Raw genomic sequence first — 13878 nt, forward strand, 5'->3', positions numbered from 1 at the left:
ATAACGAATCTTAAGTATATATATACCTATACCAGATTCTTACCAAATTAAAAAAAATCGCTTATCTTTTTAAAGAAAGCTTTGGATAATTATAATAAAGTTTTAATTTTAATTTTATTTGAACGGGTACTAAACTAGTATTGTATACAGTTAAGAATATTAATATCACAATGATCCCTAGATTACAGAAAGCATTTTCATTTCTGGTTCAGAAGAGTTCCAATTCAGCTAAAGAAAAGATTAGCAACCTTATTAAACCTGTAACAGGTTCATGATAGAAGTCGGCATATCTTCCTTTTGTTGCAAACTCTCTGTTTCGAGAATAACTCAAACAAAACTAAGTTAACCACAAAGCAAAGATTCACATGAGACATTGGTCACAATCCAGGAAAAACTAGCAAAACTAATTGAAAAAGGGGGAATTCAAAAATACCCCTTTTTATATACCTCTTTTTAAAATACCCCTTTTCAAACTTTATAAAAAAACCAATTAAAATGTTGAAATTTATCCAAATATGTGTGTAAGCTTATAAATATATACATAAATTACCTTTGTATGTATATAAAATTTTATATATCTTTCATAAATAGCGTAAAAATAACTTATAAAAACGAATTAAAACCATTTAAAACATTTTAAAATATTTGTATTGAATCTCTCAGTAGTAGTTATTATATAGAAGTACCTTATAAACTATATAAAACTTTATAATTTTTAATATTTAAACAAGGATATTTTTGAAAATGGATAGATAAAGGGAGTATTTTTAAAAAGAGACACACCAAAAAAGGTATTTCTCAAAAATTCTCTTGAAAATACCGACCCGTTTTTTTTTAATTCATTAATTGCATACCTACTAATTAACCTAACCGAATTAACCCAACGATAAATCATCATGCACAGCGGAAACATATAAACCAAAATAGTGTCGGTTGACACCACCAAAATTTCAGACACGGGCATTACAATTCTCCCCCACTAACATGGATTCGTCCTCGAATCCTTCAACATCGTCTATTCGTAACATGCAATTCCCCACTGTCGCAACAGGTGGCCTAACAACCTGACCATCCGCTCGACACAAACCTGCCTCACCGGCCAACACCAACCTTGGCCCACCTGCCAAGACAAAACTGGCCCACCAGCCAACACAATCCTGAGTCCACCGGTCAGCACAACCAAAACTCGAGATTGAACCACCATCAACCTCTGCGATATCTAGTTGTTATGCTTATACCAACGCACTATAAATTATTTGCTCCCAATTCATTCACTCTTAGGTCACGACCTTCGAGCCATACCGATATCAGGGGAACCAATATCCCCTTAGGAGAACCACCATCCCCTCTAGGAGAACCACCATCTCCTCTGCCACTCTCAGGACCACGGCACTTCAAGCCATCGGTATCTAGGATAACCACCATCCCCTCAAGAGAACCACCATCTCGTCATGAGTTGTTCAGGACGCACCATCCTAAGAGCAAACAAGCCATAACGTCTTTAAGAATATCCCGACTAGAAATACTCACATAGTCCAAGTACAACATCGCAATGTTATACATACCAAACAATATTCCCACTTGGAATATCAATTCCCACTTGGAATATCAATTTCCACCATGACCATTCTTCAGGTCAACTCCCAAACCATCCAGTCACTCAGGGTAATTACACATATCCATTTCCAATAAATCCACCACCGAAGACCTGCGCTCCATACCATGGCCACCAATACTACTGCAAGCACCACACTCGCAACCTCTAGCCTCCTACACTGAAACTAGGAAAACTAAAGACTATATAAAACAAAACACATACAACTTATTGTGGAATCTCATAAAAGGCCCGAAGAGGATGATACTAGGTCTCCGTGCTCAATCAATTGACTAATTCATAATCAATTCTACAATGCTACCACCAAGAATCTTACAACAATTCACAAACATGCACCACATAACAGGAAAATAATTCACCAATTATATTCCTAAACCATTCTAAACATCAATCTTCAAATCATGAACTCTACAAACCATCCATAACCACCCATTTAACCAGCCCTAGAGCCGTAAGGGTTCTGTTACCAAATTGGAAAGACACGACCCGTTTTTTTTTAATTCATTAATTGATATTCATTAATTAATAGTTCCGTACCTACTAATCAACCTAATCGAATTAACCCAACAATAAATCATCATGTACAACGGAAACATATAAACCAACATCAATTAATCATAATATTAATTAACCAATTATTCAATAACCACAATTTACACCAGCAACCTAGCATACCTCTATACCAGATTCCAACAACAATTAAACATATTCATAAACATAACAACCGAGACCCTAGATCATTCTCCTCCTCGTTGCCATGATTCCACTTCACACTTTACCTGCACCACAAACACAATGAGATGTGTGAGTATTATCACAAATACTTAGTGAAGCAATCCTCCCATCCACTGGGCTATACACACAAGCACTTAAGATCACATCGATACACCAACAATGTCACAAACAGCCAAAAAAAGCAAACAAAAGCACAAAATACGCTCACAGAAAACTGGTGTCGGTTGACACCGAAAACTAGTGTCTGCCGACACCACAAAAAACTGGTGTGGGTCGACACCAAAAACTGGTGTGGGTCGACACCAAAAACTGGGGTCGGTTGACACCACCAAACTGCACTGCGATCAACTGAATGGTGTCGATCGACACCCGCATGGTGTCGGTCGACACCCACACCCTGAAACTCATCCAACGACGATCTCAGCCACCAAAGAATCCTAGTAGCACCATCACATCACCTCCCACGATGACACAACCCAATAACAGTCACACAAGGCCACACAGACACCAGAAAACATCACAAACACAAAGAATTCAATTCACACATCACATAAACCCAAATCACTCAATCTTAACGCTTAGATAAGCCATGGTCACGCACTCACCTCTGATTTGGATTGGAAGGATGGATGAAACAGAGAAGAAGAACACTCCAACAACCTCTCTTCACACCCACAGCCACGAATCCCACTAATCCTTTGCTAGAACACTGAAGAACAGCCTCTAGAAATCCTCACAATCCTCACCTTAGCACCTTAGGAACAACTAACTCACAACCCTCTCTCTCTCTTTTGTTTACAAGAAGCGAAAAAGCCAAAAGTGAGAAAGAAAGGCTACATCTACGAGTTTAAAGTCGTGCCTAGGGTTTCTCCAATCAATTCCAAATAAACCGACGGTTTAAAAGCTAAACTCTCTAACCAATTTTGTTGGTGTCAATCGACATCCAAAACTAGTGTCGGTCGACACCACCAAAATTTCAGACACGGGCGTTACAGTTAACCACAAACCAATTTAATTTTTGTGGTTTTGAAGGCGAACGCACTATCCAAAGACCATTAATTCCATGTTTTGGTGCAATTTCGTTGTTTGCTAAATTGATCTGTATTCCAATTTAACTTAAGTCCTCAAGATTATTTTCAGTGATCCTTATATGGGCAAATTGTTGGTTTACTATATCAATGAGTTGTTCCAATACCAATTGTTCCGTTTAATCAAATTTTGATCTCTCTCTATGTACTAGTCAGTACAACCTATGACATAACTAAACTTAAATTGGTCCTGTAATGTTTTAGTTGTGTTGAAGGTTTAGCTTTGTTGCATATATGATTCTGGAATATATCAAGGAGTTAAAACTCTGTTCACACTTGTAAACGCTCTACAAACGTGAATGACTATGAATGACTATCAAGGATCTTACCTAAATGGGTTGTTGTCGATGAATAAGAATCCCAGCTCAGACAAACTTGTAAAAAAGACAATACATATATATTCAATGTGTGAATCTAATGGACATGGTATCAATCGAGGTGGTGGGTCGCCAAAGTGTGAGTAGTAACGATATTGTTCTTCATAGATTCTTGAGCAAAGAGTTGACAAATTCATATATAATACCTAAAGCTGAACTCGGTCACACACTGACAGAAGCGTAATGATGATATGTGCGAATGATTCCAGAATCTAAACCCATTCAAGAACAGCTAAATCATGTTTCAGAAACTAAATCCATCTTTTGTTGTGAATTAAGAAGCAAAAGTAGAAAGCTTATTGCTGCGTAGGTGTTGGATGCTGAAGTTATATGTTTGCCTTGGAGGTGAAGGAAGAACTTGTGAAATGGCCAGAGCAAAGATAACCATGAGATGAGATGGGTAAAAGCGCAAATCTTGCTTTTGTTTGTGTTTGACTGATAGGGGTATGTGTAGATCATCTACAGTAGATGCCACAGCTAAATGTTAAAGAAGCTTTCGAACTGTGTCCAAGTGGATACAGAGTGCTCTTGAAGAGTTTCTAAGAGTAATGTCAGCAGAAGGGACCACAAAGTAAGACATTCCCGCTCATTTCCAGCATTTCAAATAGCCTCAGTACTTAAATTATATCAAACTTCTGAAAACTGTGTTATATACTATTTAAAGAGCTTCTTCTTCTTCTGTAAACAAAGTTAAACACATGATAAGCAAATGATTTAAGACCCTGTGACTTGAATGTATTTCTCAAAAGTAAAGACAAAAACAGAGAGTATACTTATAATTCAGAGGAAACAAGATTTTATGACAATAATTAGAATCACTCATAGAGCCAATGCTAATCTCCCTCTGATGCTTAATTATTCCTTGTCTCCAATGGAATGTGTTTCTCTCGAATTGCCAAAAACTTTATAGAAAGAGTTCAATGGCCATGTAATAGCAGAGAAGCTTCAGCATCAAGGAACATGTAAGAAATCATGTAATGAATTTTTTTGGTTTAGTAAATTAGTAAATGTAAATTAAGGGTTCTGAATTTTGTTTGGTATAAATTGTAATAATATCGGTTTGGTTTAATTATAAGTTTCGGTTTAGTTAAATTGAGTCACTCTATTAAACGTTCATTAATAACTTAAACCGTGGACGTGAATACGTAAAACTAAATCCAGAAAAGTATCTTTTTCATTTACGAAATAGAGAGATGTTTCGAGTTTCGACCGTTTGGGTTAAAACCGAGAAACCTCTAAAATCACAGACACCGACCTTTGAGAAAATCTCTTTCTTTCTCTAATTGAGCCGTTTGAAACGCCACGGTCCTATTTCGAATTGTGAGAATTCATATATGTAAGAATGCATTGTACGATCGATCTCTCAAATTCAGATTGTGTTGTGTGGTTCTCTCTCTGCAACGACGACGATCGAGACGATGAAGACGGAACTCAGAAACGCTTGATCGTGAAGGATTCAAAACTCTAACATGTTCGTAACTCTGAACCTGAACCTCTCTTTTGTTATACTTTGGGATAGATTGTTTTACTCGGTCCTCCTTGAATCGGATTATTTTGTTGTTTAATATCTTTCACTCTGGTTTGGTTTAACTATCATGATCTTTGTTTCAGTTTCAAGTTTTGTTTTATCGCAACTTCTTTTGACTGAGATTTCCGATGCTTGATCACAGCTTTCGATGATTATGGATAATAAAACTGTTGATCGATCCTTGTCTCCCTAAATTTTACTTTAGTTGACATTCGTTTTTGTGGGATGCATATATGCAGAACATGGGAATGGCTTCTAAAGTATTGTAAGATCTCTCGACGACTGCTTTCAGAAATTGCCTAGGATGTGTTTGTAAGACGTCTTACTAAGTGTTTATTATTTTAAACTTGTTGGAGTTAAAAGAAGGCACCGCTTATAATTTATTTTGGACCTCGTTAGTTTGGCTTGCAACAACGGAACGATCCCAATGCATATTCTATAAGTATCTTTTACTTTAATTTATTTCTCTGAAATTGATTCATCCTTGTTTTTTTGGTGAAACAAGTTAACATTCTTTTTTGGAGAATATAGATTGCAGATCAGTGGATTGGCTTTGAAATGCATTGTACGATCTCTCAAGGTCAGCCTCTTTAACAATATTGAAGCTGCGGTTAGAGTTTACAGGGATGTCAAGACGAGGTGATGATTTCCAGATTATGAAAGCTGTTTCAATTGTATTAAAAAAAAGGCAATAGAACTAACACCATTCTCGTTTTCTATGTAGCTAAAGGATTGCTTGAAGCCTACAAAAATTTTGTCTGCGTATCAAGTAGACTGCTGCTCTAGGAGAAGATAACTAGACCATTTTGGAGGTAAGCAAAGTTGTAAAATTATCATCATATTCTATTGTCTTATTGTTATTTGAACTCTTATAGGTAAGTTGTGCCGATGAATTGTTTTCTTTAACTATATAGTTCTGAAGCATATCTAGATGATTAATTTTGGTTTAAGCTCATTAAAGGAAGTTATGTTCTGCTATCAAATCACTTTATTCCTTTTGTTTTAGATACTTCGAAGCATAGCTCCTATCCAGACTAAGATTTTCGTAGATGATGATTTTTAAAATTTTATGAATTTGTGGAGTCATTGATGATGATTTTGCAGATGAATAAAACTACTGCTTGCTTGCATGGGAGCTATCCCAGTCCATATTAGATAAGTTTATACATATTTTACTTAAACCACTCTCTGAATTTGTCTCCTCGTTTTACTCTCTTGGGAACAGTTAACAGATTGCAGATTATGGGAATTGCTTCAGGAACAACTGTATTGTATGACTTGCTAATACGGCTTGTAGGAATAAAATAAGGCACCGGTTATAGGTAGTTGGACCTTGTTGAGATTATTGCAGTATTCTGAAGCTTTACCTAGAGATTGAGGTATTGTAGAAATTCTGTAAATTTTGGTCAGTTAAACGTTCTCTCTTTGTCATAATTATGATACATAATGTGATTCCTAGACCTGTTAACGAAACTGCAATGCTGTATTGAAATTGCAGGATTTAAAGGGAAGCTAAAGGGTTAAAAGGTCATGTCTTCTACAAAACCAAAGGTTGATCACTATACAAAAAATTACTTGTATTTTATTAGAGTAGTGAGCCTTTGATCTTTATAAGCATAGCATTAGTATATGCTTTAAGCTTTTGTGTATGCATTAGAAGAAGCTGGCTTTTTGGTGTATAGCAACAGTGTTGCTGCAATATGCTAGGTAGATTCTTAGGTACGCCCTTTATTTTTGTATGCAAAGCTCTGGTTTCTTTCTGAGGTACGCCCTTTATTTTTGTAAGTTACTTAGAGCATCATTATAGGTAGATTCTTATAATGAGTATCTTAGCTTAAATTTAGAAATAAATTTGAAAAGGTAAACTTTAAGATATTTAATTTTGTTTTTAGTTTTGTAATGTGTTTATAGGTAGGATTTTAAGTTGGGTATCTTAGTATTTTTTTTAATTAAATAAATTTATAATTTGTAATTTAAGAAAATCTTATATTTATTGCAAATTTAGAATTTGAAAACATAAAAAAGATAGAAATTATAAGATAAGTTACAATAATTTTAAACTTGATTGCGAGAAAATTTTCTCCAAATATGCTCGACCAAATCGTTCTTCAATTTTTCATGCATATTTCGATCCCGAAGTCGAGTTCTATCGGTCATCATATCGACCAGATTTGAAGGCATATCTGTTTCATACTAGAAATCCACTCTTGTTCTTCCGGAAGTTTCTGGTTGTTCGAATTCAGTGACATCAAACTGAGTATACATATCTCGTTCATCTTCTACTATCATATTGTGAAGTATTATGCATGCCCGCATAATTTTTCCAATTCTTTCCTTATCCCAAATAAGAGCCGGATTTTTGACAATGGCAAATCGAGCTTGCAAAATTCCAAAACCACGCTCTACATATTTACGGCAAACTTCTTGCTTTTCAGCAAATAAAGAAGGTTTATCACCTTGTGGAAGTCGGATCGATTGGATAAATGTAGCCCATTTTGGATACATTTCATCTATCAGATAGTAACCCAAACTATACTGGTTTCCGTTGACTACATACTTGCATTTTGGTGCTCGTCCTTGTAAGATGTCATCAAAAACAGGAGAGCGATCAAGAATATTGATATCATTTAAAGTACCTGGAGGTCCAAAAAAGGGGTGCCATATCCAAAGATCTTGTGAAGCTACAGCCTCTAAAACGATCGTTGGTTTTCCCGAGGCTCGTGTATATTGACCTTTCCAAGCGGTTGGGCAATTCTTCCACTCCCAATGCATACAATCGATGCTTCCCATCATCCCGGGAAATCCACTTATCTCTCCAATAATGAGTAGCCTTTGAAGATCTTCAGCGGTTGATTTTCTTAGGTACTCATCTCCAAAGCAAAATATAATACCGTCAACAAAATGTTGCATGCATTTCATGGAAGTGGTTCCACCAATCTGGAGGTATTCGTCAACCGTATCAGCTGCACAACCATACGCAAGCATGCAAATTGCTCATGTACACTTTTGTAGTGGAGATAATCCTAACCTTCCGGTCGCATCTCTTCTTTGTGGAAAGAAAGGAATTTCATTGGTTAATCGATCCACGATACGCATGAATAAATGCCTATTCATTCTAAAACAACGTCGGAATAGATTAGGCGGGAAGATTGCATTTTCTCCAAAATAATCGTTCCCTAACCTTATGTGTCCTTCTTGACGATATCTTTCTATATGGACTCTTTTTTTTCTCGGTTTTCTTGGTTGTTGATGCTCCTCCAAAGAGTTCAAAGAATTATCAAATTCTTCTTGGAAAATATTATCGAATTCTTCATCCAATAGTTGTGAAAATTCATGATGAGATGATGATGCCATTGTGGGATATTTATTTGGTTTGATGTTTGAGAAAGATTTGTTGATGGTGGAAAAATAAGAAGGTCGTGTTGGTAGAAAAATAAGAAAGAGTTGTTGTTGGTGGAAAAATAAGAAAGAGTTGTTGGTAGCAAAATAAGAAAGTGGTGTTGTTCGTAGAAAAATAGAAATTGGTGTGAAGAGAAAGTGAAAGATAATAACCGATCGTAGTGAAAATAGAAATTTGTGTTACTAATATCACAAGAAAATGGTCTTATCACCACCATCATCTGCCAATGCATACTTGTTGTTTTCTTCTTCTAAAACAACACCCGTGAATGGTCCTACATACATAAGCACAAATGAAAAGTCAATAGAACACAGAAGATATCTTCTTTGTTGTCCTACGATAACACAACACATGACACATGCCCATTACACAGACCCATTACACATACACATTACACAAACAAAAACTTCCATTGATTCAACACATTACACAGGCCCATTACACAGACCCATTACACAGACACCTTACACAGACCTATTACATAGACACCTTACACAGACCCATTAAACAGACCCATTACACAGACACATTACACACCACATGACACAAACATAAACAGAGATTCAAAGCAATTACATAAAGTAGAGATTCAAAAGAAAATCTCTTTGATTAGCTTTGTTTTAAGCTCTTCCTCTTACTGAGAAAGAGGAAGAGATTTAGCTAGTAAAATGTCAAGCAATTTCTTGTTTGACAATTTATCATTCAAATCATGCTTTTGTTGCTTCAAGGCAAAGTCTTTTTCCTTTAGCTCCCACATTGTCTTCATTCTTTCCATTCTCTCCACTCCTCCTTTAGCAGTGACTGAAGTTGTCTTCTTGCCACTAGCCTTGGCAGCAGCCTTGGCTGCTTTCACTCCAGCTGGTCTTGCTTGAGAACCATGAGATTCTCCTTCAGCTTGAGAGTCTCCTTCAGCTTGAGTGTCTGATTGATCTTCATTTGAAACCATAGAAGATGAGTCAATCTTCCTTCTTTTGTTCTTTTCATCTCCTTTAGTAGCTACCATAGCACACCACTTCTGATCATATCTCAATTCTCTCCATCCATGCTCCATGGTGAAATTCTTCTTGTAATCACTCTCATAGATGAGGTGAGCTCGCTTAATAAGATCATCATCATTCATTCAACTTCCCATCTGACTTGATGCAGCCAGATGAGATCCAACAAACTTACATACAGACTCATTTATCTTAGCCCACCTTTTCTTAAAGTGATCTGGCTCTCTATGCTTGAAACCCACCATATTGGGACTTGCAGCAACATATGCTGCAATCCTCTTCCAGAAGGCTGTCCCTCTTTGCTCATGTCCAACAATACAGTCTTTGCTTGTGTTAAGACATGCAGAGATTAAGACTGTATCCTCTTTGACAGTCCATGCATTCCTCTTTCTTGGTGCACCCTTAGTAGTGAGGTTATCACCTTCACAAGCTGGCTGAGACCATTGAGTTGTGAAGACAACTTCTTCAGTTTCACCAAGTCTAATACTTGGTGATGGAGAGTCATAACTACTCGGCTGTTGAAGGCTAGGGGAATCATTTTGGCTGGTTAGAAGGTCCATGAAGCCAAGAGAGTTGGCATATGGATTCATCAAGAGAATCGGGTTGAGAAGGTTGAAGAGAATCGGGTTGAGAAGAGTTGGAGAGAATCGGGTTGAGAAGGTTGAAGAGAAAAGGGTTTGTGTGTTTATGTGTTTTAAGTTTTAAGTGTTTGAGTGTTCTTATTTATTGAAAGAGAATCGAGTTTGTGTTTTAAGTGTTTTAAGTGTTTGTGTTTATAAAAAACTTAGTGTTGTTTACAGTTGTGGATTCCATTAAATGCATTTATCACAAACATATACTACTTCCCTATCACCTATAAATATACAACTGTAAACACATAACACAGAATCATGCATTTATCATCTTGTACTATCCTACCACCAATCACTCAAGTCTCACCTAATGTTACACAAGTGATGTTTGATAATTTACTTACCAGGATTCAAGGCTCTACTCTGACTTCTCTTCTCTTATCATAGTAGATAACCACTCCTGCTATCAAACAGAGAACAACATCATCAAATTTAAACATAAAGTACAAATAACAATAGAATATTAAATATCCAAAAAGATTGGAAGTGAACACTTACCCCATTCATTCACTGGCCTCCTCTGACTTCTCTTCTCCTACCTCAATCCTCATATGTAGTCAAAGCATTTGATACAGCCTTGGCATCCCCAGACCTTGCATTAAACAAATATCAAACAATGAAATTCAAAAGCCAATAATACTCAAATAACATTTCAAACTTAAACATCTACACTATATTAATCACATTTAACCAAAAACGATTCAAATCTTCAAGAATACAATCCAACTCAAGTCTGAGTATACAAATATTTGATCTGATGACTTACCGGATTCAATCTATGGCCGGATCTTCTTACACTGTCTGCTCCTCTCTCAATCCCCATATGTAGCAGAACCAATCCAACTCAGAACCACTCCTCGCATAAAACAGTGGAGAATCAATCAATTTCAAAAGACAAACAGAAGTATTTTAAATTTGAAACCTAATCTATACCTAACATTCAACCAATAACAATTCAAACTCAGCACTACTATTAAGAGCCAACAGAGTCATAATCAAAAAATGAATCACACCAAAGAATTATAACAATCAGGTTTAACCAAGCTTTGTTTCTCAAAAAATAGAGACTTACAATACAGCCAAACACTCCACCATGTTAAAAATTACCCTAATTGTAGATTTATAAACGATTTACTCAAAATCCCCAAATCCCGAAACCCTAATTTCCCAAATCCGAAAACCCTAATTTGTAAATTCTCTCTATCGTTTCAATTCAACAAATCTGAAGAAATACATACCTTCTACTCTCGATTGCTTCTCCCCAAGCTCTGATTTCAAACAAATCGACCTGATTTTGAAACCGATTTGGATCTCCTTTCCCGATTTCTGTTTCCAACACCGACGAGAAGAACAACTGAAGGCCCCGGGACGACGGCCGGAGATGGTTGAGTCCAGCCGATTTATACCGAATCGAACGAATCGCCGATATCGTTCTTTCGAGAGAGAGAGAGAGAAAAGAAGAAAATTATGATAAATGATTTTTTTTAGCTTATATATTTACTACTATAACCAATAAACCGACGGTGTCCGCTTCTTTTGGCTGATTTTCGATCTTTTTTTCCTAAGTTTTCTGTATTTATGATTTAATTAAAACCAAATTAAACCCTAAGATCCACTAAGATATGCCCGATAAGCTTGCTCTTACGTCTTCCTAATCTAAACCTTCTTATATTTGGGAGACCTTTTACTCTTTATATCAGATATATTTCTTTGTTAACATCTCAGGTTTCGTAAGGCTTACAATTTTTTTTTTTGTTTGATTGACACGTGAACTGATTATCTCATATCTGTCAGAGAACCATAGCGGCGTATAAAAGGAATTCTCTCTCAGACAAACTCCTCCATAACTGAGTCAACTTGCCATAATAATCTTGCATCGTAAGTCCCTTTTGACTACAATTAGCGAGTTCAGCTTTAAGCCTTTGAACACGTTGGCCATTTTGGACTGAAAAACGTTGTTTAATATGTTTCCAGAGATCATGAGCATCCTCATGATTGGAGAGAGTCGTCCTGAGATTCTCATCGATCGTCAACTTCAGCCAAGAAATCACCATGGCATTGTTTGCGCCCCAATCTTCAAGATCCGCTGAATCGGGAGAAGGTTCTGGAATTGTCCCATCCACAAAGCCGAATTTCTTCCTCGCCATGAGAGCAAGACGAATGTTGGTAGACCACTCAGCATAATTAGGTCCACGAAGAAGAGGCTGAGAGATAACATTACTACGATTGTCTCTTGAAGACAAATCATACGGATCTATTGTACGACGTGTCTTATTTTGAACTCTAGCCATTGCCATCTCTTCACTCATGATACAAAACAAAACGATTTGCAGAGAAGATCTAGAGAGAAGAAGAAAAAAATGAAAACAAGATCAAGGATCGAAATAAACCAAAAAGTTTTGTATAATTTTGGCTTATGGCTTTGATACCATGTCAGAGAACCATAGCGGCGTATAAAAGGAATTCTCTGTTATTGATCATTAGCCAAGGAGGCTTAGTATATATACAAATGATAACCCTAAGCATATAGATAATAGAAAGACTAATATACCCAGAAATGTGTAAAGACATGTAACGGTTATATACAAACATATAACTCTAACAATATCTATTCTCAGTAATTTTTGATTGAATTTCCAGACGAAAAAACTGATTAGAAGTATGTATGTATGTAACTTTCTTTGATTGTTTTCTTTAGTATGCAGTTCCAGAGAACTTTCAATGATTGATTTTGTTTAAAGCTCCTAAAAGAAGTTTTATTTATGTTATGTCCAGCTATCAAATAACTCGATTCCTTTTGTTTTGGATACCACAAATCATAACTTTAGGCTTTAGTAAAACTACTTCATGTACACAAAGCAGCGATCCTAGTCCACATTAGATAAGTTTCTATATCTAAGTTAATTTACTCAGAGTTTGGCACATTCTTGTATTTTGGAGAAAAGTTAACATGCATTTTTGGGGGATCCATATTGCAGATCATGGGAATGGCTTCTAATGCATGGTAAGATCTCTCAAGTACATCCTCTATATTGTTCTTTCTGTACTTTAGTTAAGATGCAGTTTGTGATGCTTAGATTTGTTAACGAAATCTTAAAGTTGAATTCAAATTACAGGATTTAAAAGTATCTTTCGAAAGCTAAGGTGCTACTGTGTCTTCAGAAAAGAAAAAATCTGATTCCTTTCTCAGTTACGCCCTTCTATTTCGATTTCCAATCTTCATTTCAGGTGTTATTTAGACACACAACATCAATTATGCGAACTAAGGTGTATTGTTTGCTGAGTTCTCATCCCTAAAACATAAGCAGTAATGGTATTCGTAGCAGCTATTAGGTAATTTGAAAGTCTAACGTTTTGGTGTCTCTCTCTCTTTTCTTTCTTTTCTAAACAGTTTACCCTCGAATTTGTGTTCATATACTTTGTTGTAGGTTTTTGGGTATCCTGAAGCAAAGGTTGAATGTCCCACCAGCTCTCAACCAGTTGACTTAGACACTTGAGAAAATCTTAC

At 36.2% G+C, this 13878-nt stretch overlaps 1 protein-coding gene and 1 long non-coding RNA gene across 3 annotated transcripts; both read right to left on the minus strand.

Annotated features, from left to right (window-relative positions):
• Window positions 1-7536: 7536 nt before the first annotated feature.
• LOC111829530 (putative nuclease HARBI1) lies at window positions 7537-8414 on the minus strand. Its single transcript, XM_023778750.1, has 2 exons — window positions 8372-8414; window positions 7537-8306 (listed from the first exon to the last, which is right to left on the minus strand). Exons 1-2 carry the CDS (start codon window positions 8412-8414, stop codon window positions 7537-7539), a joined length of 813 nt encoding a protein of 270 aa, XP_023634518.1.
• Window positions 8415-8799: 385 nt separating this feature from the next.
• On the minus strand, window positions 8800-11783 carry LOC111829523. 2 transcript variants are annotated; one of them, XR_002832915.1, is made up of 5 exons: window positions 11609-11783; window positions 11137-11223; window positions 10869-10962; window positions 10715-10773; window positions 8800-9017 (listed from the first exon to the last, which is right to left on the minus strand). It is a non-coding gene; the product is annotated as an uncharacterized LOC111829523 (long non-coding RNA). The 2 variants fall into 2 exon arrangements; XR_002832914.1 differs by having other exon boundaries at window positions 10715-10770; window positions 11609-11780.
• Between the last annotated feature and the right edge of the window lie 2095 nt (window positions 11784-13878).

This window comes from Capsella rubella, unplaced genomic scaffold (genome assembly GCF_000375325.1).
Source record: "Capsella rubella cultivar Monte Gargano unplaced genomic scaffold, Caprub1_0 scaffold_10, whole genome shotgun sequence".
NCBI lineage: Eukaryota > Viridiplantae > Streptophyta > Magnoliopsida > Brassicales > Brassicaceae > Capsella > Capsella rubella.